The 27,930-nt window shown below is 56.8% G+C and overlaps 1 protein-coding gene across 8 annotated transcripts; it reads right to left on the reverse strand.

Annotated features, from left to right (window-relative positions):
* Positions 1-74: 74 nt before the first annotated feature.
* Positions 75-27,930, reverse strand: MDFI (MyoD family inhibitor). 8 transcript variants are annotated; one of them, XM_089918760.1, is made up of 6 exons: positions 27,570-27,818; positions 25,959-26,045; positions 18,665-18,847; positions 15,879-16,044; positions 15,346-15,570; positions 75-12,803 (listed from the first exon to the last, which is right to left on the reverse strand). In XM_089918760.1, the coding sequence occupies exons 2-6, from the start codon at positions 26,032-26,034 to the stop codon at positions 12,401-12,403; spliced, it is 1,053 nt and encodes a 350-aa protein (XP_089774886.1). In that variant the 5' UTR covers positions 26,035-26,045; positions 27,570-27,818; the 3' UTR covers positions 75-12,400. The 8 variants fall into 8 exon arrangements, with proteins under 8 accessions (XP_089774886.1, XP_089774889.1, XP_089774887.1 ...); XM_089918763.1 differs by lacking the exon at positions 27,570-27,818 and adding an exon at positions 26,181-26,408; XM_089918761.1 differs by lacking the exon at positions 25,959-26,045 and having other exon boundaries at positions 27,570-27,930.

Genomic DNA, 27,930 nt, shown 5'->3' on the forward strand with positions numbered 1-27,930 from the left:
CTGTGTCAATTAAGGTTTAATTAGTGTCTTCTTCAGAGAAGCCTGAAAGACCCTCATGCTGGAGGCTTCTGGAATGGCAGGTGGGGGTGGTGGGGTGGGGAGGTGGATTCTAGGAGAGACATCAGGCATTGCAGGGGAGCCCCTCTTCCTCCTGTTGTGCCCCCTGCAGTTCTGGGATCCGTGATTTATTGACCCCTGGCTCCACCCCCACTGACTCTGGTCATGGAGGTTTGGCGACCTCACGAGGCTCTCCCCCATCGCCAGGGTTTGCTCACCCCAGTGAGTGATGAGGCCCCTGCACAGCTCCTATGACAGGGGGCCCTTAAGGCATTGCACCCCATTCTCTACACCTGCTAAAGCCGGTAACTTCAGCTGCTCTCCTCTGAGGAAGGTGAGGAAACAGGGACACAGAGAGGTTAAGTAACTTGCTCAAGGTCACACAGCCAATTAAGTGGCAGATCTGGGATTCAACTCCAAGACTGTTGGGTTCTTTCTTCTTGCTTTTCTCTCTTCTGCCCCTACCTGAGCACCCCACCTTCCTCTGTTTCTCAGCCAGGACCTGACCTGGTGGCTGGGTGCAGAGCCACCGTGCAGTAGAGCATGGCAGCTGGGCCCCAACTGCTTGGCTGTCCACAGGGAGGGACTTGGGATAACAGTCATCTTTGGAGCATCACACTCAGCGGGTTCTTCTCTCACCCTCAGCTCCCAGCCAGCTGTTTTCCCTGAGGCTCTCCCGTCCCCTGCTACCTCGTCCCTCTCTCTTCCAGAGGGGCGCCATCTCCTAATGCAGGAGGCTTCATTTTCTGTTGGGGTCCAGGGCTGACCACGGCTTCGAGCAGAAACCACTTTCCTCACAGTACACAGTATCCCCCTGCGCTGTTTAACAAGTTGATCAGCTTTATTGAGGTACAATTTACAAACCATAAAGTTCATTCATTTTAAATGTACAATGCAGTGGCTTTTAGTACATTTGGAGTTATCTGATCATCGCCATAATCTAATTTTAGAACATTTTCATCACCCCCAAAACTGAACCCTATACCCATTAGTGGTCACCCTCTAATCCACCCTCCACCCCCAACCCCAGCCCTAGGGAACCATTAATCTGCTTTCTGTCTCTACAGATACGCCAGCTCTGGACATTTCATATAAATGGGACCAAATAAGATGGGGTCTTCTGTGACTGGCTTCTTTTATTTAGCATAATGTTTTCCCCTCTCTTGTTAATACTATTTTAAATAATACTGTGATAGGGCTTCCCTGGTGGCGCAGTGGTTGAGAGTCCGCCTGCCGATGCAGGGGACACGGGTTCGTGCCCCGGTCTGGGATGATCCCACATGCCGCGGAGCGGCTGGGCCCCTGAGCCATGGCCGCTGAGCCTGCGCATCCGGAGCCTGTGCTCCACAAGGGGAGAGGCCACAAGAGTGAGAGGTCCGCGTAACGCAAAAAAAAAAAAAAATACTGTGATAGACATCATGGAACTCAAGATCTTCACGTACATGTTGAATAATTTCTTCAGAGTAAATTCCTAAAAGGGAAATTGCTAGGACAGAAGCTGAAGCTTTTTGTTTAACTGACTCCCCACTCCCTCCTGCCTTCACTGTCTGATCAGAGTTGTTGGGGGCATCCCTGCCCCGTGACAGGTGACAGCCGCCTTCCTCTAGTTCCTGTACTATCCCCCCTGCCCCCACCTCAGGCCTCCGTCCTCTGCCGCTCCTCTTTCTCCTTTTGCTTCCATCGTGAGCATCGACTCTGGATTCAGCTTCCAGGAGTGTCTTTGCTGGATGGCTTCCCAAGGCTTATGGGAGGCAGCCCACACTCCTTGGTGGTCTTTGAAGGTTTATCACAAGCCCAGCCCCCTTCCTCCCTCGCCCCTCCCTCCACCCTCCCTCCACCCTTCCTTCCTTCCTGCCTGCCTGCCGGCCTTCCTTCGTGGCTTCCTGCCTTCCTTCCCTCTTGCAAACTTCCACTAATTCAGCCAGACCGAGTTCCTCTCGTGTGTGCTGCTTCTGTTGGCATTTCCTCTGAACTCTAAATCCCCAAACCAAACACTAGCTGCTCCGTGAAGCTTTCCCTGAGCCTTCAACCCAGAAGTGACGCCTCCAACTTCACAGCAACACACAACGCAGGAGGCCGGCTGAAGTCACGCACCTCCTGCCAGGCTTCCTCCTCGGGATGTGGGCAGGATGGCATTTCTGGGCTATGGCAGAGCAGCTGAGGTCAGGCGATCAGCCCCCTCCCCTGTGCTTGGATGGAGGCTATCACTCTGGGACCCAGAGTCGTCCTTTCAACAATCTTTTCTAAGCCTTCTCTGGAAGCCAGGCCCTGGGCTAGATCCGGAGATGGGAAGAGAATTAAGACGAACCCATGCCCGCAGGGAGCCGGTAGTTTAGTGGGAGAAGAGACAAGCCCTTCGAAAACAAGGTGGTGAGGGCATGGGGCTCCTGGGAACACAGGACAGGCCCCTGGTACTACCTCCCGGGCTGGTGCTAGTGGTGGCGACAGACAGGAGCCTCTACCTCCTCAACCGCCCCCAACCCCCGGTCTCAAGAGTAGCAGGAAGGCCCAGTGGGGGAGGGGAAGCAGAGACATTTGGCTTGAGGGGGGAGGAAATGAAACAGAACAGAGATAATTGTTCCCATTTGACAACTTTCTCTAATTAGGGACCAGTTCTGGTATATTCTCTAATTTGCTAGGTAATTACTGGCCAGTAATTCTACCAGGATGAAATCTGGGGAAGGAATATGTTATCAGAACATTTTGGTTTTCTCTGTCCTGGGGGCTTTGCCCAGAAAACAAGCTAGATGATCTGAGCTCTCTCTCCTGCCTCTAACCCCGCATCCCTCGATATCACCCGGAGGCCTGGTCCTCCTCATGCCTCCCACTGGTCTGTGTCCCCGTCCTGCTGCCTGAGCTCCAGGAGCTGGTAATCCAGTTGGAAACCATCAGGCAACACCACAGGGATGTGGGGGTCATCTGTATTTTTGCCTTTGTAGCATCCAATCAGGTTTTGGTGACATAGAATTACTGTATGTCAGGGACTGGGAAGGGGCCACCTTTGAGATTTGAATTGCCTTTGGCAACTTCGTTGAAAATAAATTGGTCGTATATGCATGTGCCTATTTCTGGACTTTCTATTCTATTCCATTGATTCATTTGTCCATCTGTCAGTTCCATCAATTTGTCCTGATTCCTGTAGATTTATAAATCCGAGAGTGTAAGTTCTCCAAACTGCTTTTCCTTTTAAAAGTTGTTTTGGCTATTCTATGTCATTTGTCTCTTTATATGAATTTTAGAACCAACTTGTCAATATCCATGTAGAAGCCTGCTGGAATTTTGATTGGGATTGCATTGAATCTATAGATCAGTTTGGGGAAGAATTGATATGTTAACAATATTGGGTTTTCTGATCCATGTACACAGTCTACCCATTTCTTCTTTTATTTCTCTCAACAATGTATTGAATATTTTAATTTTTCAGTGAACCAGTCTTGCACATTTTTGGTCAGATTTTTCACTAAGTATTTCATCGTTTTCAATTCTTCCTTCATGACTCAGCCACCCATCCCTGGTCCAACCAGACATGGTCAAGTTCAGGGCCGCCACACACTGTCTGGCTTTAAGAGGCACCATTCACAGGGGTCAGTGGCCCCTGGAGGATTTCAATGGGAAGTACTTCTCTGGGCAGTGGGGTTGGTTTCACCCAATGTACCAGCGAGCTGCAGGGCAACTTTTAGTAGAAAGAACCCCTTAGAGGGGGCTTCTCTCCTTGGGCAGGTGGATGTGTCTTAAACATCTACTCTTCTTTTGTCTTCCCAGCAACCTTTCTCTCCTTCTTCTAAAATAATGTCCCTGCTTTGGGGAACTGCTCCTCTTCCCCTCCTTGGGGCTCTGATGAGGCTCTTAATTACCAAAGCCCCTTCCCCAACAGGAGTAAACAGATGATCCAGGCCCATCAATTAGTGTAGCCAATGCTTCTGGCAACAGTGATCCATCCAGAGGGTGGACATGTGATCCCAGAGAGCCATCCTGAGTCCTCTCCTAGGATGAGAGTTCTTTTCCTCACTGGGGTTCTTGGCACCTCTAGCTTCTATCCGCCTTGCTCTCTCCCCCTCCACCAACAGGGAGGAGATGTGTCTGCAACAGGAGACGCTCAGGCCAACACTCAGGGGGTCACAGACCTGAGACAGAGGGAAGGAGAGAGACAGAATCCTGGTGGCATTCGGTCCCCACCTCCCACCGATTGCTGAAGATCTTTCTTTAATTTTTCAAATACCAGAGTGTTCCTTCCAGCTATGAGAGCCAATACATTCCTTTTTTGTTTAAGTTGGTTTGCATAGGATTTCTGTCACCGGCATGGTAGATGCAGAGCTCTCTGGATTCCTCGCCAGGAAAGTAAGACTTTGGGGCAAACTCTTCATTCCTCTCACAGAGCAACTAATGTCACAAGACGCGAAGTAGATCGGTCAGTATGTTTTCTTTTTTTTTAAATTTATTTTTATTCATTTATTTTGGGCTGCACTGGGTCTTCGTTGGTGCGCGTGGGCTTTCTCTAGCTGCAGTGAGTGGCGGATGCTCTTTTTTTTTTTTTTTTTACATCTTTATTGGAGTATAATTGCTTTACAATGGTGTGTTAGATTTTTCTTTATAACAAAGTGAATCAGCTATATGTATACATATATCCCCATATCTCCTCCCTCTTGCATCTCCCTCCCACCCTCCCTATCCCACCCCTCTAGGTGGTCACAAAGCATAGAGCTGATCTCCCTGTGCTATGCGGCTGCTTCCCACTAGCTATCTATTTTACATTTCGTAGTGTATATATGCCCATGCCACTCTCTCACTTTGTCCCAGCTTACCCTTCCCCCTCCCCGTGTCCTCAAGTCCATTCTCTACATCTGCGTCTTTATTCCCGTCCTGACCCTAGGTTCTTCATAACCATTTTTTGTTTTATTTTTTTAGATTCCATATATATGTGTTAGCATACGGTATTTGTTTTTCTGTTTCTGACTTACTTCACTCTGCATGACAGACTCTAGATCCATACACCTTACTACAGATAACTCAGTTTCATTTCTCCTTATGGCTGAGTAATATTCCATTGTATATATGTACCACATCTTTGTCCATTCATCTGTCGATGGAAGGGGCTGTTCTTCGTTGCGGTGCATGGGTTTCTCATTGCGGTGGCTTCTCTTGTTGCAGAGCACAGGTTCTAGGCACGTGGGCTTCAGTAGTTGTGTCACACGGGCTCAGTAGTTGTGGCTCGAGGGCTCTAGAGCGTAGGCTCAGTAGTTGTGGCGCACGGGCTTAGTTGCTCCATGGCCTGTGGGATCTTCCTGGACCAGGGCTCGAACCCGTGTCCCCTGCATTGGCAGGCGGATTCCTAACCACTGTGCCACCAGGGAAGCCCAGTCGGTATGTTTTCTTTTTCAGTTTTATCAAGAAATCATTGAGATATATATAAGTTTAAGGTGTATGGCACGACTGTTTAACATATATTGTGAAATGATCAGCACAATAGGTTCAGTTAACACCCATCATCTCATATAGGTACAGTAAACAGAGAAGGAAGAAACAATGGGAAAGAGTAATTGACTTCCAACACCACGGATTGATTCCACTGTCTTTGTACTTTATGTAAAAATAATCGCATAGTCTGCTCTTTTGTGTCTGGCTTTTTCCCCTTGGGTCGGGTTTGTTCATTCTCACTGCTGTGCAAAATTCCATCAGGTGACTGCACCACAGTTTGTTTTTCCATTCTACCAGTAATGGACAATTGGGTTTCCAGTTGGGGGTCACTATGAATAGCGTGGTGGTGAACATTCTAGTCTGTGCCTTTTGGAGCGTGTGTGTACCTAGACCTTTTTCATATGCCACCAGTAGGGAATTGAATCGCTGGGTTGAATGGCTTATGCATGTCTATTTTGCCAAAGGAGATGCGCTTGTGTACAAGCGGTTGTGTACAAGGGCTCTTGGTGCTGAAACATGAGGTAAGACAGTCTCTACCTACAGCAAAATGGGGGGAAGCTGGTGCCTGGATGGAAAAAGCTGGACTTCTCCATCCTGAGAGTGGGTGGCAGTGGGAAGGCGGGGCAACCACACCCAGGAATGGGGATGGAGGAGGACTGGCAGCCTGTAGGGAGGGTGGCCACAGAACGGTCTGGAAGGGCCGTCTCTTGCTCTCCTCCTGAGCTAAGCTGGTAGAGGAGGCTGAGGTGACAGCTCCACATTCCAACAGCACCGGGGCTGAAACTCACCTCCTCTCTGTGGGGTTTGTCCCTCACACTGATGTGGAAATTGCTCAGCCCCTGTGACTGGCCTCTGGTGGCAGAGTCTCACCCCTGGAGAGACGGGGCGAAGGCTGAGGCAGACCCTGTGGTGATCTCAACGGCCGGCCCCCTTCTCCCTGCCCAGCAGTGGACCAGGTTGGTCTGTCTGTTAGTCACTGCACACGCATTGCAGGCGTTGGGGCTGCCTGTCCCCTCAGGCATTACCAGTGAAGAGCTCTCTGGCCAACCTCTGCCTCTCTGCGTCTCTGCCCCTTTGCCGGAGGGCTTCCTTCAGCAGCCCAACCAGGCAGCAAGCACCAGAGAACTGACACTCCATTGGGAAGAGCCTTCAACCAGTGATGGTGGGTTTGGTGTATAAATACCTCAGCTCCCTCAGAGGCAGGACCGAGTGCTATCCACCCACAGTGGTAACCAATTCGATGACACACCCTTTATTGTCTGCCTTCCCTCCCAGTCTCACTCCCCTCCTCCCCCACTGATGTTTCCTGGAATCCCCTCCTGAACAAACCTACTTGCACTTGAAGCCTTGTCTAGGGCCTGCTTCTGGGGAAGTTAACCTAAGACCACATGTGACCCAGTCTGGACAAAAATGTAAGTAGGCCGGTTAGGAGCATCTGGAAATGCTTTTCCCCCCTCTGGTGAAAGGCGTAGGAGGAGAAGGTCTCTCTTTCCCGCTCTGCTGTTTCTGTTCTGTGTGGATGCTGTGTGAGCTTGATGCCTGGGGCTGTGGTAGCCACTTTGTGACAAGGAGGGGAGACCTGGACCACACGATGAGGATGACAGAGTGAAAGGACGGAAGCCAGCTTCCTCGACAGCATCTTTGAGTCTCCCAATCAGCTTGGGATCACCTGCCTCTGCACTTTTGTTAAGGAGACAGTGCATGTCCTTAGATTAAGCCACCTTCAGCTGGGTTTTCTGCTGCTTGCAGCCGAGCTCATCAATTGCTGATACAGGCCTTGTCCCAGAGGTGTTACCTTTGGACTCGACACTCCCGCTACCACCTTGAAGCTCCCCATTAGTGACACCAGAGAAGGACTAAGACACAGGCTTGGGGTGCAGTGGGGCAGAGGAGGGGCCACGGGCTCAAACTCCACAGGTGGCTGAGGACCAGGGGTCCCAGAAGCGAGAGGGACTTCTAGGCAGCAGGTAGCTGGGGTCCCAAGGACAGGGGGCGGGGAGGGCAAGAACCCATTAATCCGGCCAGGGTGAGAGTTGTTACTGCTATTATTATGAAGCGTCTCAAGGCTCACACTCATCCTGGCCTGGCCAGGCCCCATTAATGGCCCCATAAATCCCAGCCATAAAGAGTAATGGGGGGAGACAAATGAGATAATTAGGAATAAATCTCACCGAGGTGTCTATTCAGCAGCGTCCCTGGAACGGGCCAATCTTCCGAGCCATTAGCCAGTCCCCTAATTAATGCCAAGCTGCCCAGCGTTGTAGAGGCTCCAGGCACGGGAGGGACCCGGGACCAAAAGGAGGGGCACCGCTGCCCCCAAAGCCCCAGTGGCGGGTGACCTTGGGAGGAGCCGAGGGACGCATGCCCGCAGCCTCCCTGCTTCGCTTTTCTGTCTCCAGGGCTTGGGGATGCTTTGTCCGCACTGTCCCGTCTGCCTCGCTGTCTCTTCCCCTCCTTTTCTGCATCTCACTCCATCTCCGGTCTGTCTACCTTCAGTCTCTGTTTCTCTCTTATCAGGTGGTCACTGGCTGCATCGTTGAGCCACAGAAGGTCTGACTTAGCAGGAATTGTGGGCGCCACCTGTAACCACCCTCCTCCATCCGTCCTCCCTGCCAACAGTCAACACCAGGGCAGGGACCCCTTTGACACCCCCTCCCCTGGAACAGTGTTTAGAACCGGGAGGTCCCCCTACCACTGCTGCAGTGCGCTCTCCTTGGGGCGGGTCTCTCTCTTGCCTGGGGCTGGGATCTCTCTCCCCGTGTCATTACCTCTGCCTCTGGGTCTTACCTCTGCCACTGGAGCCCGAGACTGAGCCTCACTCTCCTCCCAGGCTTCAGATTTTTGAAAGGCTTTGTCCTTGTCTTTCCCTCCCCAGCCAGATGCCCTGTGCAGCTCAAGGTTTCCAGCCAGGCCTCCCCAACCCAGGTGCCTCCTCTGGACCCACCTATAGTGACCTCTGTTGTTTTAATCTGCCATCCTCCCCCGCCCCCACTTTTTGTCACAGCACCCCTATTTCTTTGGGAAATGTGCCCACCTGATTCTGGAAGGGCAGCCACGTAACCCACCGTCTCTGGCCACAGAGGCCTGGCTCATTGTAGCCCTCTGTCCCCTGACATGGTGACTGGTCCAGAGATGGGCCTTACTGCCTTCCCTGGGCCCCCTGAGGTGGCAAAACTGAGAAATGCCTGAGACACAGCACGTGAACATACCTCTCTTTCCCGCCTCCGAGCACCCCTGGACACTTGTCCGCATCACAAGGGAATGAGGCTGTAACCCAGGGATGGTAGGAATTGTGGGGTACAGAGGCCGCTACAGGGTCGGGGAAAGATAGGAAAACCAGGTGCGGGGCAAGGAAGGCTGGGAGGGGCTTTTCTCTGGAGGAGGTGGTGGGGAGGGGAGGGCTGGGGCTGTGGGAGATACCATCCCATGCCTGTCTCCGTATCATTCTAGGAAAGTCAGAATGTGGAAAGGAGCATAAACACGGAAGTGATAAGGGGCCAGGTCTATGACCTCTGTCCTCTCTGCTGCCCCCGCTCAGCAACGGGGGGTGTCTGCAGCAGCTGTCCTGAGCCTTGGGGACCAGCCCACAGTCCCCCACCACTGCCTCCTCTGCCCAGGGCATGGCTGGCTGCAGGCAGTCCAGCCTTGGGGCTGCTTCAAGGTGTCCCCTCCTTGCCCTGGAGACATGGGGTGTCTAGGCCCGAAGCCGAGTTGGAGTTGACCCAGCTCTGAGTACAAGCACAGAGAATGCCGATTAAATGTGCCAAAGAATGGGGAGAAGCTGGTGCAGGCTCAGGAGGCCGGGGCGTGGCGGGCAGAGCACCCCTCCCCACACAAGCCAGCCCCTGGCTCAGCCGCCTGCTCGGTTACAGGGCAAACACACCAGATCACCCAGGGGTCATGGGCGGTCCTGGCCAGGGACAACTCAGCCTGGCCTCACCACCTTGCCTTCCCACAAATGTGGTAATGCCTGTCTTGAGTTAGACGACCCAGGGCAGGAGAGTGGCCCCCAGGAAGTCTCCTGGGCAAAGCGGGGTGCTGATCTGCTGCTCCAGGGTTGAAAGAAAACCAGAGAAGCAGGCGACTTCCCTGGATACTGTGGCCGCCATTAGGTTTCCAGAGCCTCATCACTGTTCCATTGTACACACAAGGAGACTGAAGCCCCGAGAGTGAAAGGGCCTCTTCCCCAGGACCTACAGCAGAACCCGGCTCAGATCAGCTGGTCAGAAAGCAGAGACTGCGAGCCAACAGAGAAGGGCCACGGTGTGGAGGGGAACGGTCCAGAACCAGGGCTTGCCCTGGAAGGACATGTGAGCAGAGCTGGGTGGGTCAGTGGCCTCTAAGATAAATGCAGTCTGCTTCCCAGCAGAGATGAGGCCACCTGGGCAAGGACGCGGGGGCTGGGGAAGGTGGAGAAGGCGTGGGATGCAGGGGGGCGGGTAGCAGACACAAGGATCAGGCTGAATGGGCTGGTGGTGTTGCAGGTTCTGAAATGTGCAGTGTGTGAGCACATGTGTGTGTCTATGTCTGGTGTGCGTGTGTGCGGTATGTGTGTGTCTTTGTGGAATGTATGTATGTGGCTGTAAGGAGAGTGTGTGTTTGTGTGTGTGTGGCTGAATTCCGCCTCTGTCTCACCCCTACCCAGCTCAGCCTCTCGGGTTTCAGCCCCTGTCCTGCAGGAAACCGCTATTTGGACTTCAGAGGTGCCTCTTCCTGCAGCGGCCGCCACGGAGGGGAGAGGGCCGGGAAGGGGCCTTCCTGCCCACCTGGACCAGACCTTGAGTGGGTCAGGCAAACCCCCTACGCTGGTCCTCCCTAACGTCCCTCGAACCTCAGCCTTGGGGAGAAGCTGGGTTGAGCGCGGACTGAACGGAGGCCCTCCCACAGTCATCCATCCTCCTGTGGACAAAGGAGTGCAGCAGAAAAGTGGACGCTCCCCGCAGCCATGGGGGCAGACTGGCATCCCCTCATGGAGGTCAGAGTCACAAACACACACACCCTGAGGCCCGGTGATCCCACCTTCAGGAATATTCTACAGATACAGCTCATTTGTGCAAAAGGACATGCTCACGCAACCTTGTTTATAACAGAGAAATTAATGGAAGGGATTAAGCAGGAGCTGGGCAGCTGGGTCATGTGTGGCTCATCCCTCCGTGAAGCTCCAGGCCGCTCTTCAAAGTGCTGATAAGGAAGAGCCCCAAAACAAATGGTCAAGTGATAAAAATGGTGCAACGTGCATGGGATTCTGACATTTTGTAAAAAAAAGAAAAATGATATGGGTAAATGCTTGTGTATGCACTTTTGATGAGACTTTTGAACCTTTTGTACTTTGAGCATACAATAACTAAGCAAAAACAAAAAAACACAAAAAAAACGCTCGAGACAGATGAACATGGAGGCGGCCAAGAAAATGGGGCTTCTCTCCTGGCTTTGATCTTGACTATGTGACCCTGGGGAGGTCACTTCCTCTCTGTGTCCTGAGTTTCCTATGTGGTCCTTGGAAAACCTTGGTGTTGGCAAAGTGAGGCCTGTGTACACGTGTATGAGGGGAGGGGCTGCAGGGGAGGGGGGTGGGGTCCCTCTCACCATCTCTTGTCACCTCCTTCTGCTGACACTGCAACCCACGCCCAAGGCCATGGGCTGTTCCCTAATGTGGCATTCCTTAAGAGAGCTCAGATTTCATCTGGCTCTCTTCCTGAGCTCCCTCCTCCCCTCCAGAATCCATCAGGGCCTCTCCACCCTTTGTTCCTGGAAGCAGCAGCCCACCGGTTTCCCATGAGGTCTCCACTTTTCAAGGCCTTCTTCAGCCATGTCTTCTCCTCAGGACAATCCAAGTCCAACCATGAGCTGTCCTCTCACTCACCCTGGACCCCTCCTGGCTTCCTCCAGGTCCAGGATGGGGTGGAGAGGGGTTTGGTCCACACAGCCCTCCCCGCGGTCAGACTCAGTGCTCTGGTCTGCCCCTCCTTCCTGCACCCAAGGGCTCTGGACAACTGACCTCTGAGGCTCCCGCCAGCCCTGACAGTTTTCTTCTATCTCAGGCCCCCTGGAAATCAGGGGGACAACTGAGGCTGGGCCACGTCACCTCCATTCAGGCCAAACTTGCCTCCCAGTGCAGCCCTGGCTGTGCGGGGGGGCCCGGGGTTGCCCCCTCCCCAGGCCCTGCTCTGCCACTGACATAGGCGTCACCCTATGCCTTGGAGCCATTATGGCTTTGAGAAGCAGGAGTCAGCAGGAGATTAATTAATCAAAACCTGAACACATCTGCTGTTAATTAATTCTATGCCAAGGGTTAACCCTTCCCTTTCTGGGCTTCTCCGTCCCTTCGGCAGGGAAGGAAATAAAGGTGGGGCGTGGGTACCCGTCTTCCTTTCCTCCCTCAGGGGGGAACATGAAACAAGGGAGGGGACCTCAGAGGCCAGGAAAGCCCCATCCATCTGGGGACTTTGTAGGGGGGTTGTGGGAGTGTTTGGTTTTCAGAGTCGTGGTCCATGGCCATCACTCATGAGTCCTGAGGAAATGTGAGACGGACCCATATCTTTATTTACAGCAACAAATAGAACAGACCTTCCCTCCATTCCCTCCCTCTCCCCTTCCAGTCTTTTCTATACCTTTGCCCGCTCCCACCCCACCCTGGGCCCAAGCCCAGCCCTGCCCTCTGGGGTCACTGTGTGGGTCAGGCCCCACAGGAGGCTAGACCGGGGAGGGGCTTGGCTGAGGTCAGGTGGGGTGTCTCTTTTCACATTTTGTTGTCCTCTAAGCCTGGGGGCAGGGGAGGGGGGAGGCAGGCACAGGGGCAGTGAGAGGTAGAAAAGCGCACAGCCCCAGCACCCCAGCCTCCCCCATGTCCCGGCCGCCTCCCCCAACTTTCACAGTGTTCTGCAGCCCTGGCAGCTGAGCCAGGAACGGTCCCCCCTCCCCCCAGGTCTTAGGTGCTGTTGTCCAGGGAAACCAGCAAGGAGGACCGGCACCGCACTCTCACCGGGCTGGGGTTCCGAGAGGGCTCGGGGAGGGTGGGAGAGGCCCGGGGGAGGGGGCGGTCCAGCCTCGTGTGACAGCCGGGGACACCGCGGGTCAGGAGGAGAAGCAAAGCCCACAGCACTCCATGCAGATCTCCAGGCAGTCGGCCGACTCGCAGCAGGCGTCCAGGATGCCGCAGTCCAGGTCGCAGGGCAGGTCGCAGTCGGCACACTCGCCGGAGCCGCAGCAGCAGCAGCAGAGGCACGAGTCCTCGGAGCTGCAGGAGCCGCACGTGGCGCAGTCCAGGACGATGTTGCACAGCGTCAGGAACTCGCAGAACAGGCAGGACAGGATGCAGTGGACGCAGCAGTCTGCAGGCGAGACGGCCAGGGGCTGGGACCAGCGCGGGCAGCAGGCTCACTGAGTGCAGAGACAACGCTCGTGCAGCCCTCCCCCGGCTCCGTGAAATGGGGACCCACCATCCAGGTGACCCCGAGACACGGAGAGTTACGCGGAGTGAGGGTCTGAGCCCCGGCAGCCTGGATCCCGAGTCCCTGCTTTGACCACCCTCGGTCATTTATTTAACGAACACGGAGGGATGACGTGTTCCAGGCACTGTTCTAAGTGTTGTGCACGAATTAAACTCATTTAAACTTGCAACGACTCCTTGAGGTGGGGCTGTATTAGCCCCTCTCTACAGATGAAGAAACTGAGGCACAGAGAAGTCACTTCAAAATCTCTCCAGAATCCTGCCACTCTGCTCAGCTCTTGCCTGGTGACAGCAACTGCGTCCTCGCTGGTCTTGCCACTCCCTGCCTTTGACTACTGCTCCCAGCCCGCACGCACCTACTCCGCACACGGAGGCCGGAAGGACCCTTGAAAAACCTCTGTTGGATTCCACCCCTCCTGCCCTCAGAACCCTCTAGTGGCTTCCACCTCAACAGGAGGAAAAGCCCAAGCGCTCCCAGTAGCCCCGACGGCCCCTCCCCAGATCCCTCTGCTGTGGCCACACTGGCTACTCCTGGTCATGCAGGCACTGCCCCCTGTCCCCCCGGTGCTCCAGCCCCAAGATACGTGCTCTGCTCATTCTGTCCCCTCCGTCTTTGCCCAAATGTCCCCTCTCGGGGAGGCTTTCCGGGAGCACCCTCTTTTATACTGCCGGGCCCCAGCCCCACCCCCTTGCCGGCGCCTGCTCTGCCTCCCCGCCCAGGACTTAGCACCTCCCGCGGCTTACACAGCTCTCCCCGCCTACTACAGGGCAAGCACCGCAGAGGCCGGCGTCTTTGGCTGTTACGGTCCCTAGACCAGTGCCTGGCACATCGTGGGTGCTGAGTAAATACACAGGAAGTGAATTCACACACGATCCTGCCTTGCGCACCCAGCTGGTACGCGGTGGTGCTGGCTCAGCAGCCCGTGTCCTGAACCGCTGGTGTGCTGCCAAGATGCTGGGCTGGCACCCCTCCCAGGGGTCGGGCCATGGGCAGTGTCCAGTTCCCCTGACCAGGCGGGCCCCTGGCTCGAGGCTGCTGGTCCTGTGGGAGTCTCACATCACCATGCAGGCTCCGACGTCCCCACCCAGTCCTGTGTACAGGGAATGGGGGCTCGCACAGCTGGAACCCCTGCCATCTATCGCAAACTGGATAAGGAAGTTCTCTTCAGGTGCACATCTGGTGAGGTCACCACCTTGCTTCAAACCCTTCGAAGCTCCCTACTGTCTTCCAGATGAAGTCTAGACCCACTATGCAGCTTACTACGTACCCTCCACTGCAGGAGTCCCGGTCTGCTTGGAGTCTCACCTCCCACCATTCTTCACCTGGAACTTCAAAATCTAGCCACACTAGCCAGTTCTCACCTCTGTGCTAAGGCACCCCGGCTAGATCCTCCTATGATCCTTTAAGGCTTGCTCAGACACCTCCGGAGCCTTCCCCAGCTTTCCGGGCTGGTGTGGGCGCCCCCTGTGTTCACTTTATCACTCATCATTTATCTTTTATCACATCGCAGAGTGACTACCTTTGGATCTCTCTGATGAGAGCTTTATGAGGCCATGGCCTGGGTACCCAGCACACAGCACAGTGCCTGGCTCACAGCAGATGCCCAGTTCACTTCAGATGCATGAACACCCCCTTCATAAACAAGCCTGTTGGGCAGAATCTGCTCTGCGGGGGTGAAAGTTATGAACACATTGTGTGCACATGTGTACACTGAATCCTGTTTGCAGAGGACCAGCCAGAGTCCCCCAGCATGGGCAGAAATTACTTAAAAGTTCTGGGGTGAAGGTCAAGCATCACTGGGCTACAGGTAGCCGTCACCCCTGCTGAACTGATGCCTGGTGGGGAGGGGGACCTGGCTGCCCAGGTCAGTCCCTCAGAGGACCTCTGTGTGGCAGGAACAATGGCTGGTACATCTGGGTGCTCTGACCTCCCACTGAACCTTGCAGCCCCCATCCCGCCCCCAATTAAGCATCTGACGGTGCATGATTTTATTACGCTAAGTGCTGTGCTCTCGCCCAACAGATGGTCCATTCCTCAAGGAAAATTTCTGTTTCCAGAAATGAGGTGGCTTAAGCTGGACGAGCCCAGATGGCTCCATTTCTTGTTAGAGCAACTCTGGGAGAGTAGGCATGAGAAGGGGCTGGCCTTGAGAACTCACACGTGCCTTACCTTACCCAACATGTGTCCTCTGCAAGGTTCTCTGATTTAAGAGTCTTGCATCAGACTCCCTGGAGGGCTTGTTAAAACCCAGACTCCCGGGCCCCACCCAGAGGTTCAAGATCTGGTGGACCTGGCGTGGGGCTGAGATGCTGCACGTCTAACCGGCAACCTTGCAAAGATGCTGCCGCTGGCCCCTGCATCAGACTTCGAGGAAGCCAGCTTTGGAGGCTTCTCCCAGAGGGAGGCGAGACGGGGTGCTTACCTTCCTGCGCCTGGAGAGGGATCTGGGAGGCAGCAGACTTGGTGCTGCCCTTGCTTTTCTTGCTGCCTTGGCTGGCTAGAGATGGGTGTGTCTGCAACTTCCGGTGGGCCTTGGGGCCACCCAGGGCACCGTTCCCTGTCCGCCTGGTGCCGCCCAGCTCCGAGGGGTGGCCAGAGCCATTCGCCACTAGTGGGGTGCAGCCCAAGGGGTTCCCCTGAGGCTGGCCTAGGAAGATGATGAGAAAGGGCAATGGGGGAAGTGGGAGCTGGTGGGGGGGGTCCCCGCACAGCCTCCCGGGGCTCTGCTTGAATCCTGCCTGCTTTTTTCCTAGATACGCCACAGGTCATCTAGCTGATCTGTATTTTGCAGATGGGGAAACTGAGGCCCAGGAAAACTGACTTGCCCAGTGGCACATCATGAAACAGCCACAGAGTCGAGCCTGGCTCCTAACTCCCAGGTCCGTGCTCATTCCAGAAAAGACAGAGGTGCAAGGCAAAGGGAGAGGCTCAGGGCCCTGGACCCCACCTTCTTACCCGGCGTGAAATCCACTCTCCTGCTCTTGGGGTCCTGGGATTTTGGCGAGAGCAGTGGCAGTTGGGGGTGGAGGGGCAGCAGGGAAGCAGTTAAGCGTCACCTCGGCCCCTGCCAAGCCCCCTGCTGCTTTTGCCCTTCGTGTGCCAGGTGATTGATTGGAAACATCTGTTTGGAGATGAATGCCCTGGCCCTGGAATCAGGGGCTCCTCAGAGCAGCCCCCTATCTCCCGCTACTTCCACCTCCAGCTCCCTGCCCCATCCAGCCTCTGTGGGGCACCTGCAGAAAGGGCTTGCTGAGGGGCCCCTTGGGTCTGAGGAGGGGGAGAAGGGAAAATGGAGGCCAAGCAGGGAGACCCCAGAAGCTGGGAACCCTGGGTCCCCATCCCAGGCTGAGGAAACAAAACAGCTTTATCAGTGGGGTGTGGGGAGGCTGGCCCTGGAGATCCCTCCAAACACCCCCTTCCTTCCCTCAGGTTTGCCCACCTGGATGGCATGGTTCTGTTCTCAGGAGATGAGGGCAGGGGTGTGTGTGTGTGTGTGTGTGTGTGTGTGTGTGTGGAAGTCTGAGAAGGGGTCATAAGAGTTCGAGGATCCCTCTGCTCAGGGCCCCTGACTCCTGGGCGGGACCCTCTGGCCCTGAGGACCCTCAGTAAACGTGAACGTGGGGCACTTACACCTCTCAGGCCCTGTGGTCTAGATCCCCAGCTCCCTCTGGGCCAGGTCTCTGGGTTTGGATTGTGGCAGGAGTGGGCGTCTGGGGCAGGAGCTGGAGGCTGAGGAGAGCGGAAGGGGGCCTCAGCGCTTCCCCTAACTGAGGGGGCTGGGCCTTTTAGTAATGGTGGGAGCACATTGCTGGGCACTCAGTGCACGCCGGGCACTGTTCGGAGCATTTGGCATGCAAATTGTTCTCAGTATCTCTAGAGGGCAGTATCCTCCTTTTACAGATGAGGAAATCAAGTCCCAGGGAAGTACAGTAACTTGTCCAAGGTCACACAGCGAAGGGTCAGAGGTGGGACCAGCCTGGAGGCTAAAAGCTGGGACTCCGAGAGCAGAGAGGCAAGGAGCGGGCAGAGGTTGGGAGGCAAGGGACTGAGGAATAAGCTGCTACTATCACAACCATCACTCCTCTTAAAACTAGTAGCTGACATGGTTTGAGCTGTGACTAGGTGCCAGACACACACGGCGTTAAGGGCTCTAAGTGTAGAAACTACTTCCTTATGTGCTTTTTTTTTTTTTTTGGCCACACCGAGTGGCTTGCGGGATCTTAGTTCCCTGACCAGGGATTGAACCTGGGCAATGGCAGTGAAAGTGCTGGGTCCTAACCACTGGACCACCAGCAATTCCCAGTAGTAACTTCGTTAAGCATCAAACAGATCTACTATTACTAGCCCATTTTGCAAATGAAAAAACTGAGGCCCAGGAAGGGTAAAACTTGCCAGAGGTTCCACAGCTAGGAAATGGAGGGGGGAGGGGATGGAGACTGGGAGAAAGGAGCTGAGGACAAGCTGGGGAGTCAGGGATACAATGGGAGACAGGGCTCTGGGGAGGACCGTGCTGGAAGCCTCTGGCCCTGAGCAGTGGCTGGTGCCTGCATCTGGGTAAACAGGGCTAAGGCCAGGGGAAGTGGCCAGGCCTGAATCATCCTGCCCCCACCTCCTGGCCCCATGGTGAGTGACTGGGCTGAGTCCTTGGCCAGCTTCGGTGCCCCCTGCCCTGCTGCCTAAACATGGGCACAGTGACCAGAGGGCGGGAGCATGTGGTGAGCTAAGGGCCCAGGAAGTTGGGGCAGACACAGAGCTTGCCTGTGGCCATGGCCGTGGCAGTGGTCGTGGTGGCTGAGTCACAAAGCAAACACTCAGGGCCCATAGACACAGGGGTGTCTGTCCAGCTCCCATCCAGGCCCCCTCCTCCGTGACCACGGCATTCACCTCTTTCTCTCAGTTCTGCTGGTGGGTGTGTCTGGAGGGCAGTGCACTACTAGCAGGATTTAGTAACCCTGACTTCCAGGGAGTCCAGCTTACCCCAGACGCCCTGGCTGAAGGTGGCTCCACACTCGGCCATGCCAGCTGGGCAGGCAGGCATAGGAAAGAGCACTGGGCCAGGAGACCTGAGCTCCGCAGTCTGTGTTCAGGGAGAGTGGGTCTCTGTGCCTCAGTTTCCTCATCTGTAAAATGCGTTTGGCAAGAGCTATCCTGCTGCCTCAATACAGGCCAATTTGGAAAGTGCGTAAGATCATGCAGGGAAAGAAAGTTGGGAAGTGCCGATGTGTCCGTAGATTTTGCGGATCTTACTGGTAATCACAAAATGATTCTGGGTGTCCCTTCCCCTGCTTCTGAGGGTGACAGTGGCGAATTCTCCCCCTCCAGGACTTCCTTGGAGACACTGAGATAAACCTGGGAATAGAGCTGAGTTTTGCTCCTTTCTACAGAGAGCAACTGCGGGTGTCTCTCCTGCCGGTTTGCTCTTGACACGCTGAAGGCTGGGCTGCCTCAGGCTCTGGCTCCCTGGCCCTGGCCTCACGCTCTCTTGTCCTGAACCACATTGCCTGGAGCCTGTCCACACTCATTTTGAACTAATTTTATCCGAATCATTTTGTATGTGGAGGTCTTCTTCCTAGACAGAAAGGGCAACGTCCTACACCTTTCCACTGCCCACACCTCAAGGTCCTGGCCCACCGCTAGGCTCCCACAGGCACCCATGGCATTTCTGCCAGCCCATCTGCATTGGATTCCCTAAAGCAACCCCTACATGTTGCCATCCCAATCCCCTGACCCCTAGGACTCACGTGTCACAGCTTCTGTGGGGATGTCGAGGTCAGTGCTATCCAGGGCCTGGGAGGCCCCAGGACCATTGCTTTGGGGCATGAAGGGTGCCACCTCCTCCAGGGAGCCCTCCTCTAGCGCTGACTCCGCAGGTTGAGCAGATCCTGTCACTACCTCCAGCCCAGGCAGGAGGGATAGGGTCTGGGCTAGGGAAAAAGCAGACGACTGAAGGACATTTTCCTGGTGCCCTCCTGTTTGCCCAGCCCTGGTCCCCTTCCCATGGCCCAGAATGCCGTGAGCCTTCATTCTCGGACTCAGTACCAGTTACACAGCCCTTACCCTATCTGGCAACAGTGCCAGACTCTAGAATAGAAAGTTCCCAAACCACAGCCCGTGAACGAGCAAGGGTGTGTACATGTGCACGTGTGTGTGTGTGTGTGTGTGTGTGTGCACCGTCAGGGAGTAGGGCCCGAGATGCACGGTATAAGGGAAGTGGGGGGAGTCAGAAACACAGCGCAGGAGAGAAGAGACAGGCAGTGAAGGGGAGACAGGGACAGGCATCCAGAGTGACATGGAGAGAGAAAGAATCAAAGGCACAGTGGAAGGTAGAAGCAAAGACAGACAGTGCATCAGAATGTGGGAGATTGGGCACGGAGGAGGGCGCCCTAGACGCCCAGTGACAGACAGCCCGGGACAGGCAGGAGACTCAGCAATTGAGCGAAAGTCAGCGATGGAGAGAAAGATAAAAGTGAGATCAGAGGCAGAGGCGATGGAGAGGGAGTGGGGTACAGACAGAGCAAGAGGGAGACAGACAGTGAGCAACTGGGGCCAAGAAAGAGGATGACAGCAAGAGAAAGAGTCAGAGAACCCTGGGGGGTGAGGCGGAGGGGCTCCGGGCAGGAAGAGAGACGGGGAGACAGCCCAAGAGGGCTGGAAGAGGCGTATGGCAGCCACATGTAATTACAGTGAATGGCTCGGCCCCTCTGTGCAGGGTGGGCGGAAGGCAGAAATGGAGCCACCTACAGTTCCTGAGCAGCAGGACTAGGGGCCCCTGGGCCCAGGGGAGGAAAGTTCTGGGGGCTGAGAGGTGGGGCAGGGTGGCAGAAAGGTGACTGGGCGTGGGAAGGCCTGAGGGTGGACAGGAAGGGTGAAGCCCAGGGTCATGGGGCCAGGGGCCAGGCTGGGCAATGACAGGGTGCAGCCTGGGCCTCCCATCAGCCCCCAGGTCGTGCAGTGGGAATGACAGGGGCCTCAAGAGGGCGCCCCTCCCCCAAGCCGCACTGGGAGCAGGGGAGACAGAAATGAGAGACTCAGAGAGACACAGAGACCAAAGGGCCCAGGGAGAGGAGAGTGACACAGGGAGCCACAGAGAAAGATGAAGAGAAAGGGTGATGAAACCCAGAGAGTAACAGGTCAGCGCCCACCCGTACACACCACACACAGAAATCACGAGACACACCCACAGCGACAGAGAGAGACAAGAGCTAGTCTTGGAAACAGTAACAGAACGAATCACAGAGCACAGAGGGCCTTGCATAGGGGTTCCTTCCCTGAGCTGTCTCCAAATGGGGGCGGAGGGGTAGGGAAGGAGACCATTAGAGGGATCAATTCAGGTTGGGCAAGTAGGTCTGGGGGATGGGAGCATCCTGAGGGGAGGGGACGATCCAGGGGCTCAGAGACCCCTGAACAATCCTTGTTCCAAAGACCCTGGTCTCCCACGGCCAGGGGGACCGAGGCCCCAGGGACCCCACGTGGGTGGTACAGAGAGCAGCCGGCATGCTCCCACCTGCCTAGGGAAACCATTGACCCTGCCTGGAGCTGGGAGCTGGGACAGGGTGCAGGGAGGCCTGGGGCTCCCACCACTCCTGAACGGTGGCAGTTCTGTGCTGGGAACCCCTCCTGGTGCCCAGGGAGGCAGGGGGCAGGTCCCTCCAGCCCCATCCATTCCTTGGGCCTATTGAGAGCTCTGTGCGTTAATGAGAGGTCAAATGGCTTTGGGAGGATCGCAGGGCTCGGACGAGGGGGAGCAGGGAAGCAGAGATGACCCCCAAGGGGGATCCAGGCCACCTGCTCCATGGCACCTCTCCCAGCCCAGAGCCTGGTCTACAGCAGCACAGACAGGACAGGACAGTGGAGGGTCACGACCAACCTGGCCTGGAGAGGGAGGCTCACGGCTTGAGTCCTAATTCCCAGAAAGGGAGGGGGCTGCCCAGCTCCAGCCTCTGGCCCTAGAGGCGTCTTGCCAAAGCCCTGAAGCGGAGCGCTGACTCTCCCAGGTGGTGTAGTGACAAAGGCCTGAGCCAGCAGCTGGAAGACCCAAGCCCTGGTTTTTACCAGATACCAGCTTGGGCGAGTTACCAGGAACTGGGTCACCTTGTGTGAAAGGGGGCTCACCATGCTTGTCCCTCAGGGTTTCAAAGAGTAAATGAAACACTCAGCAGAGCCTGGCATGCAGGGGGCCACTCACATACCCTTCCACCTGCCCATCCCCCTGCCTGCCCTCCCTCCTCTCCCTTCCTTCCTTTCCTCTTTCCTTCCTGTGCTGTTTGGTGTAACAGCTACGATGCACCTCCCAATACGTCAAGCACTGGGTGGACCAAAATGAGAAAACCTGGTCACTCCCCCAGGAGTTCTCTGTCGGGGTTGGGGTCGGTCACATACACCGCAGGGCAAGAGTTACAGCAGGGGCATCTAAGAACTGTGGGAGCACAGAAGGTGGGCACTTACCCCAGGGGTGTGTGTGTGTGTGTGTGTGTTTGTGTGTGTCTAGGAGGCTGCTTGGAGAAGGCAGTGCCTACGCTGGGTATTAAATAATCAATCAGTCAGCAAAGAAGGGGAAAAGGACCTTTCGAGAAAACCAGCAGAAGCCAAGAGCCCAGTGTGAACAGCTACAGCATGAACGAGGGGAGACTAGAATGATAACTGAGGCACGGTGGGCCTTGTGGTCACTTCCCAGGCTTTCTCCTGAGGTCACCAGGGCACACAGAGGTGACACTGTCAGTCCTGCAGTGGAAGGAGCCAGGATTGCAGCCTCTTGGCCCCCAGGGTTGAAGAGGGAGGAAGGTGAGGAAGACTGGTTAGGAGTTAGGAGACTGGTCCTCACCTGGGCCCTCCTACCCCTATGTGGCCTGCCACTCTCTGGGTAGTCTCTCCTAAGTCACCTACAGGGCTGGTGACCTTGAATCTGGTGGGAACAGGAAATTACAGAGAGCACAGACAAAGTCCCAAGGAGGCCCCTCCTGCAGGAAACCTGCCATTCTGGGGGTGAGCATCAGACCTTGGAAGGAAACCAGGGGGGAAAGTAAATCCAGTCCAGTCATCTTGACCTGGAAACACTGAGGGACAGACCTCCTGGAGCCGGGAGGGCTGCGGAGGGGACCCAGCAGACACTGGGGGAGCAGCGCTGAGGGCAGAAGAGGAAACTGTGCTGAGGGCCCAGAGATGTGGGAGCAGGCAGAGAAGGAGCAAGAAGTGGCAGGAGGACCTGGTCTGCGGGTGACATGCTGCCCAGGGGCCCCGACGCCAAGATGCTGGAGAAGAAATGGCTCTCCCTGCAAGCACATGGAGCCGAAAAACCAGACTAGAGGCGGGGCCCACGTGCTCAACCATCAAAAGACGGAAAGAGCCCAGCTTTCCTTCTTGCTACCAGGAGACCCCTGCCCAGCCACAGAGGGGAGAACATCTCTGAGGAGAAACTCCAGGAGGATGGGAGGCCAGCAAAGGACAAGGGCCACTGTGTGGACAAGAAACTCAAGTTGTGTGTGAAGGCATCTGCCCCGGGTCGGGGTGGGGCTGGAGTCCTTGGCTGGGGCCCCACCAGAGCCACCTTTTTCTAATGTGCACAGGGGGTAATTCCCTGGCGGTCCAGTGGTTAGGACTCCGCGCTTCCACTGCAGGGGACACGGGTTCGATCCCTGATTGGGGAACTAAGATCCTGCAAGCAGCACGGTGCAGCCAAAAATAAATAAATAAATAAACTTAAACAAAATAATAATGTGCACGGCGGGCCAGCCATGCTGGTGGCGTCTCTGAGCAGAAGCCCTAGCCCTGCACTTCTCTCAAGAGTCCCCATCTCCAAGGGGGAAACACAGAAAGGCAAGAGCCCGTGTGCCTCGACATATTCTCATCCCTAACATGGGATAAGGTTCAGGTCAATGCCCTGAGTTCTAGGGTGGAAAAGTCACGTTTAAATCCATAAGCCCGAGAGCGAAGCAGAGAGACTCAAACTTCAGCCGGACCCTGTGCGCTCCCTCTGCCTGCCTGCTGTTCCTGGATGGAGAAGGAGTTCGGGGGACCTCTTCCAGGTGGGAAGGGTTCATTCCAAGCCTGGAAAGTGTCCACTGGGCCCTCGTCCCCAAGCTCCAGTGCCTGGTGCCTCCAGCCGAGCCCTCTCGTGTCTTCGTGGACAGTGGACCCAGCCTTCCCCTTTGGAGCTCCGACCATCTCTGCAGAGACAGGGCCAGGGTCTGATCTGCTCAGAGAGTAGTGACCAAAGCCCCACATTCCAACCTATCCTTGGCCTGGTATTCAAGGCCTTGGTCTGTATCTTCAGCCTACTCAATGGACCAGGATCCTATGTTCCAGGCTGGCCGACCTCTCCATGGCCCCAGGCTACCACAGGGCCTTCTGCCCAATCCATCCAAGCTTCCCCATCAAGGGGAAGCTTATCTTGTTCCCCTTGATCAGAATGTCCTACCTCTCCCCTCTCCCCAAATCCAGCTCATCCTTCATGACCCAGCTGGAGTTTCACTTCTTCCTCCAGAAAGCCTTCCCTGACCCTCGAGCCAATAGTCTCTCCTCGGAGTGGCCACTTACTGAGAACTCAGCATCCAGGGTTCCCTGCTGTAAACCGTAACTAGGGAGTGAAGTGCGGGTCCTCAATCAGACTGCAGCCCCAGTCTGTCTCTGCACCCCCAGTAGGCACTTAGCAAATGTCTGTTGCTGAGGATTGAGTTCTGGGGCCTGGAGCCCCAGGTCAGGAGGAGAGAGAATGAGAAGGTGAGGATTAGGGTTGGCGCCCAGCACCAAGAAGGCAAGAATGTGGACTCGTTTGATACACACTTGTGACACACAGGTCACAGGCTCAGGTCACCAGGCTAAGGACTTGTGAGGGCCTGAGATGGCCAGTTAGGCTGGGTCCAGTTGGTTTTATTTTAGGTCTGAAGGCTCCAATTCCCCAGGAAATTCAATTTAGAACCAAGAGCAGGAATGTGACACCACAGTGCTGGACAGAAATCTGTGGGTTAGGGAGCCAGGCTCCTGGGGCATTCGGGGCTGGATGGGGAAGAGGCCACTGGGGGAGCCAAGGGTGTGCGGGCTTGGCCACCTTCCCCAACCAGAGCTGCCCTGGGTCCCCTTGCACCCCTGTCTGCATCTTGGGTGGCTGAGGGAGGGGCTGACTTACTCCCTGGCTATCTTGCCAGCAGGGCCTCGGCCTTGCTGTTCCGTCAGTGCTCAGCAGGGAGCGTGGGGGATTCTGGTCTCCGATTTAGGCGTCTGTGGGGTTTTGGCTGGGTCTCTTGCGGTTTGGGCTTCCTGGGCAGCAGGCTCATTCTCCCAAGGCAGCAGAGCCAGGCCTTCTCGTGTTATGAAAGCCACATTGTCTGGCCCAGCCCAGGCTGGGGAGGGGGCTCGCTGGGGCACTGGGGGGCCTCAAGTTACAGCCCAGGGCTTAACCCTCCCAGTGGCCCACTCTGGCCCTTGCCCCTGCCCTGAGCACATTCAGCCCCTCCTTTCCCTACTGGGGCTCGAAATGGGTCACACAGGGGCGAGGATCTTGGAAGGAAGGAGTGGAGGCGAGAGCACAGAAAATGGATAAGCAGGGGAAGAATGGGAGAGTTGGAGAGAAGCAGGAGGCTGAGAAAGAGAGGAGGGGCGAGGGACAGAGAAAGAGCCTTCCCAGGCCTCTGCCCCTAGCCCTCTCTCCAGGCTGCAGGAGCCCAGTTCTTGGTGAAGTTTATTCCCCAGAAGTCCCTACTCCAGGGTCCCCACAGAGGGGGGAATCTGAGGGCTGGTGGGATGCACAGCAGACACACTAGTCTCACGTACATGCCGGCCCCTGACCAAACGTCTCCCACTTGTCCTCACTCTAGGAGACCCCCAGCCCCACCCCGCACCTCCACAGCCCTGGGTCTCCAAAGGGCCAGCATCTACACCAGGTAGACCTGGGCCTCTCCAAATGGGCAGACCAGCTCCCATGGGCGGATATGGAGACTGAGGCCAGAGAGGGGAAGGAACTTGTCCAAGGCCATGCAGGGAGTTAGTGTCAGAGGTCCAGGACCAGACCTCCGTTATTCAGAGGCTCAAAGAGGGGAGAAAGGGCGAATGGGGCTGGGTGAGAGGAAGGCAGAAGATAAGACTAACCTAGAGCTAGGAGTAAAGGCATGAAATCTGGGCCTGTACTCCTGCATGCAACCCCTCCAGCCCCCCGCAACAAATCCCAGATGTTCCTGACTTCTCCCTGTCCCTGTGGTCTATTGTGAGCCTCAGCTCACATGTGTACGGTGAGGGGATTGACTGAGAGCCACAGCCCCAGGACTCCCCTCTGCCCCCTCCTTGGACCCCCTCAGGAAGTCACAAACCCTCCCGGGTTGGGAGGCTCCTGCAGGAATCCCAGGGAGGTTACAGACCCTGTGAGTTGAGGGAAGGGGTGTTTCACTCGGGTGGTGAGCACTTGATTGGGGAGAGTGAATGAGAGAGAGGGAGAGAGAAAGACAGAGGCGGAGAAGGAGATAAAACGTGTGTGTGTGTATGTGTGTGTGTGTGTGTGTGTGTGTGTGTGTGTGTGTGTGTGTGTCGTCCCTGCAGGGTAGAGGTGGTGGGGACTGGCCGGGCCCCGGTGGGGAGGAAGACGAGCGAGACGATATGGCAAGGAGGGGAGGGGCCGGGTCCTGTCGGACAAAAGTTTTCTGGAAGCACTAGGCTCTGGCTGGGTTGGGGGAAGGGAAGGAGAGAAAGACTCAGACACCCCCACACCGCCTGAGGCCCCCATAAATATTTACACACTGGGCAGAAAAGGCTGGGACACAAATCCCAGACGGACAGACAGACACTGCGTGTGTGTGTCTGGTGTTGGGAGTGGGGAGTGTTGGAGCCAACTTGGCGCGGCCACCGCCTCCGTTCGGGCCCTACCCCCATCGCCTCAGCCCTCCACTCTCCTTGGACCCGGTCCCCGATACCCAGATTCCTCGCCTCCACCTCCACTCAAGCTTCCCCGAACCCTCTCCCCGCTTCTCAGGGAGGAGGGGGGAGAATGACCACCGCCCCCAACCCCCTACCCGGCTCTCGTCCAGTCTAGCTCTCCATCCCCGGTCCTACCTGGGCCGGGGGCTGCGCTGGGGGCTCCATGGGGCGCGTCGCAGTGAGGGGGGCGCTGGCCACTCACCTGGGACATCGGCCCGGGACCTGCGGGAAACAGGGCTCAGCGGGCGGAGCGGAAGGCCCCCGCGCGCGCGAAAGTGGAAAAGGGGGCCGGGCAGAGGGCGATCCAGCGGCAGCCGTGCGCCCATCCCTTCCCAGGCCGGCCCCCGACCGACTTACTCGTGCGAGCTGCGCGCCGCTCTCTCGCGCCGCGGGGATCACTGCGCTGGGCCTGCCATGCACGACGGCCGCGAGCGCCCCAGCCCAGGGGCAACTCGGCTCCACTGCGGTCGCTCCGCGCCCCTCCCTCTCACTCGCTCCTTTCTCCCATTTCGGCGCCAGCGCGCGCCGCTGGCCCGCTTCCGTCTGCCTCCTTTCCCTGTAGCCCCCTCGCTCCTCCCCTGCTTGCCTCTCCTCTTCCCTCCCCTCCTCCCCGGCCCACCCTCTCCCCGCCCCCTCCTCGCCTTCCCAGGCGCCCCCCCACCACGTCCCTTCCCCCGCGCCGGGCTCGGCGCTGCCTGGGCGGGACACGTCTGTCCGCGGGGCGCTGCGGCTGGAGCCCCCACAGGAAGCCGGCTCCGCGCGTTTCCTCCGCGCTCTCGGAGCTGGGCCCAGTCTCCCCAGATCCCCGCCCCCCTCCCAGGCTCAGCGCCCCGGGGGGCGTGCAAAAGGGGCCGCGCGCGTTCCCCTTTGCCTGTCCTAAACTCTGCGAAAGTTTTTGAAAAAGCAAGAGAACAAGAGAGAGAGAGAAACCATGGTGACCACAACCACCTCGAGCCAATTGTCTGAATATTTGTGGCCCCCAAATCTCGTTGTCCCAAAGGTGGGAGTGATCAAGTTTCTCAGGCACCCTTTGCCCACCCCCTTGGTCTCTGCCCCGGGGTCCTAAGCCTGGGCACAGACCAGAAGTTGTCCCTCCGGGAAATCCGGTTAGTGACCACCTAGCATCCCGTGTCCTAGAGCAGCCCTAATTCCCCCACCTCCACCAGCCGTGCGTGGGAATTTGGTCAGAAACCCAACTTTGGAGGCAAAGAGAGTTTCTCGAGTTCAGCCTTTCTCTTGGCTCCAGACTGGAATCCGAGGCCTTCCAAATTACGGGCGCTCGGGAAAGGGGAGACAGGGAGCCCCTCCCGGCGGGGGCAGCCCGGCGACACATCTGGAATTGTGAGCTGGGTCCCTCCTCAGGGCCGGGGTTAGGAAGGAGCCGTGGCCAGAGAGTCGGGGTGAGGGGAGTTCAGGGACCCTCAGCGTCGCCCAGGGAGCAGGTCCCCGAGGATGGGGGAGGGCATGGAGCCTGCGGCCCGCTGGGTGGGGGTGGGCGGGCCCGTGGGAATGATCAGGTGGGGCCGCCCGCTGTGGTGACAGCTAGACCAAGGACTCCTCGGAGCCGAGTATGGGCTCCCCACCACGAGGGGCCGTGAGCAATTAGGGAGGCGACGGTGGCGCCGGGCCTGTTCTCCCGGTCCCGCCTTCCAGCCCGGGCTTGAAGCTGGGGCTGGGACGCGGGGCCCGAGCTAGGGACTCGGGGCCTCTCCTTGGTGTCCCCCAGTCCCTGCAGTCGCTACTTACGACGCTCAAAGGTCCTCGCGGCGCCGTCGAGGCCAGGACCGCTGCGGTCCCCAGGGCTTTCGCCACCCGAGGCCGCGTCCCCGCGATGAGGCCAGGTGGCTTCGGCCGGAAGTGGGGGGCCCCCGGGCCGGGAGGAAGGGGTCCGGCTCCCGCGGCCGCGCAGCCTGGTGCGGGGCTCGGCCTGGAACTCCGGGAGCCAGCCCGGATCAGTCTGTTGTATGGAAATTCTGGGGAGCGGGGCGGACTCCCCCTTCCCGGCAAGGGCTGAGTCACTGGGACGTGCCCGCGGGGCTTGGCGACTGCAGCATTCTGACCAGCTTACCTGGGTCCGCGAGCTTGGCCTCATCCGCCGCCAAGACTG

The sequence above is a fragment of the Delphinapterus leucas genome, chromosome 10 (assembly GCF_059928025.1).
Source record: "Delphinapterus leucas isolate spDelLeu-1000000601 "Yukka" chromosome 10, BTC_Dleu_Yukka2, whole genome shotgun sequence".
Lineage (NCBI taxonomy): Eukaryota > Metazoa > Chordata > Mammalia > Artiodactyla > Monodontidae > Delphinapterus > Delphinapterus leucas.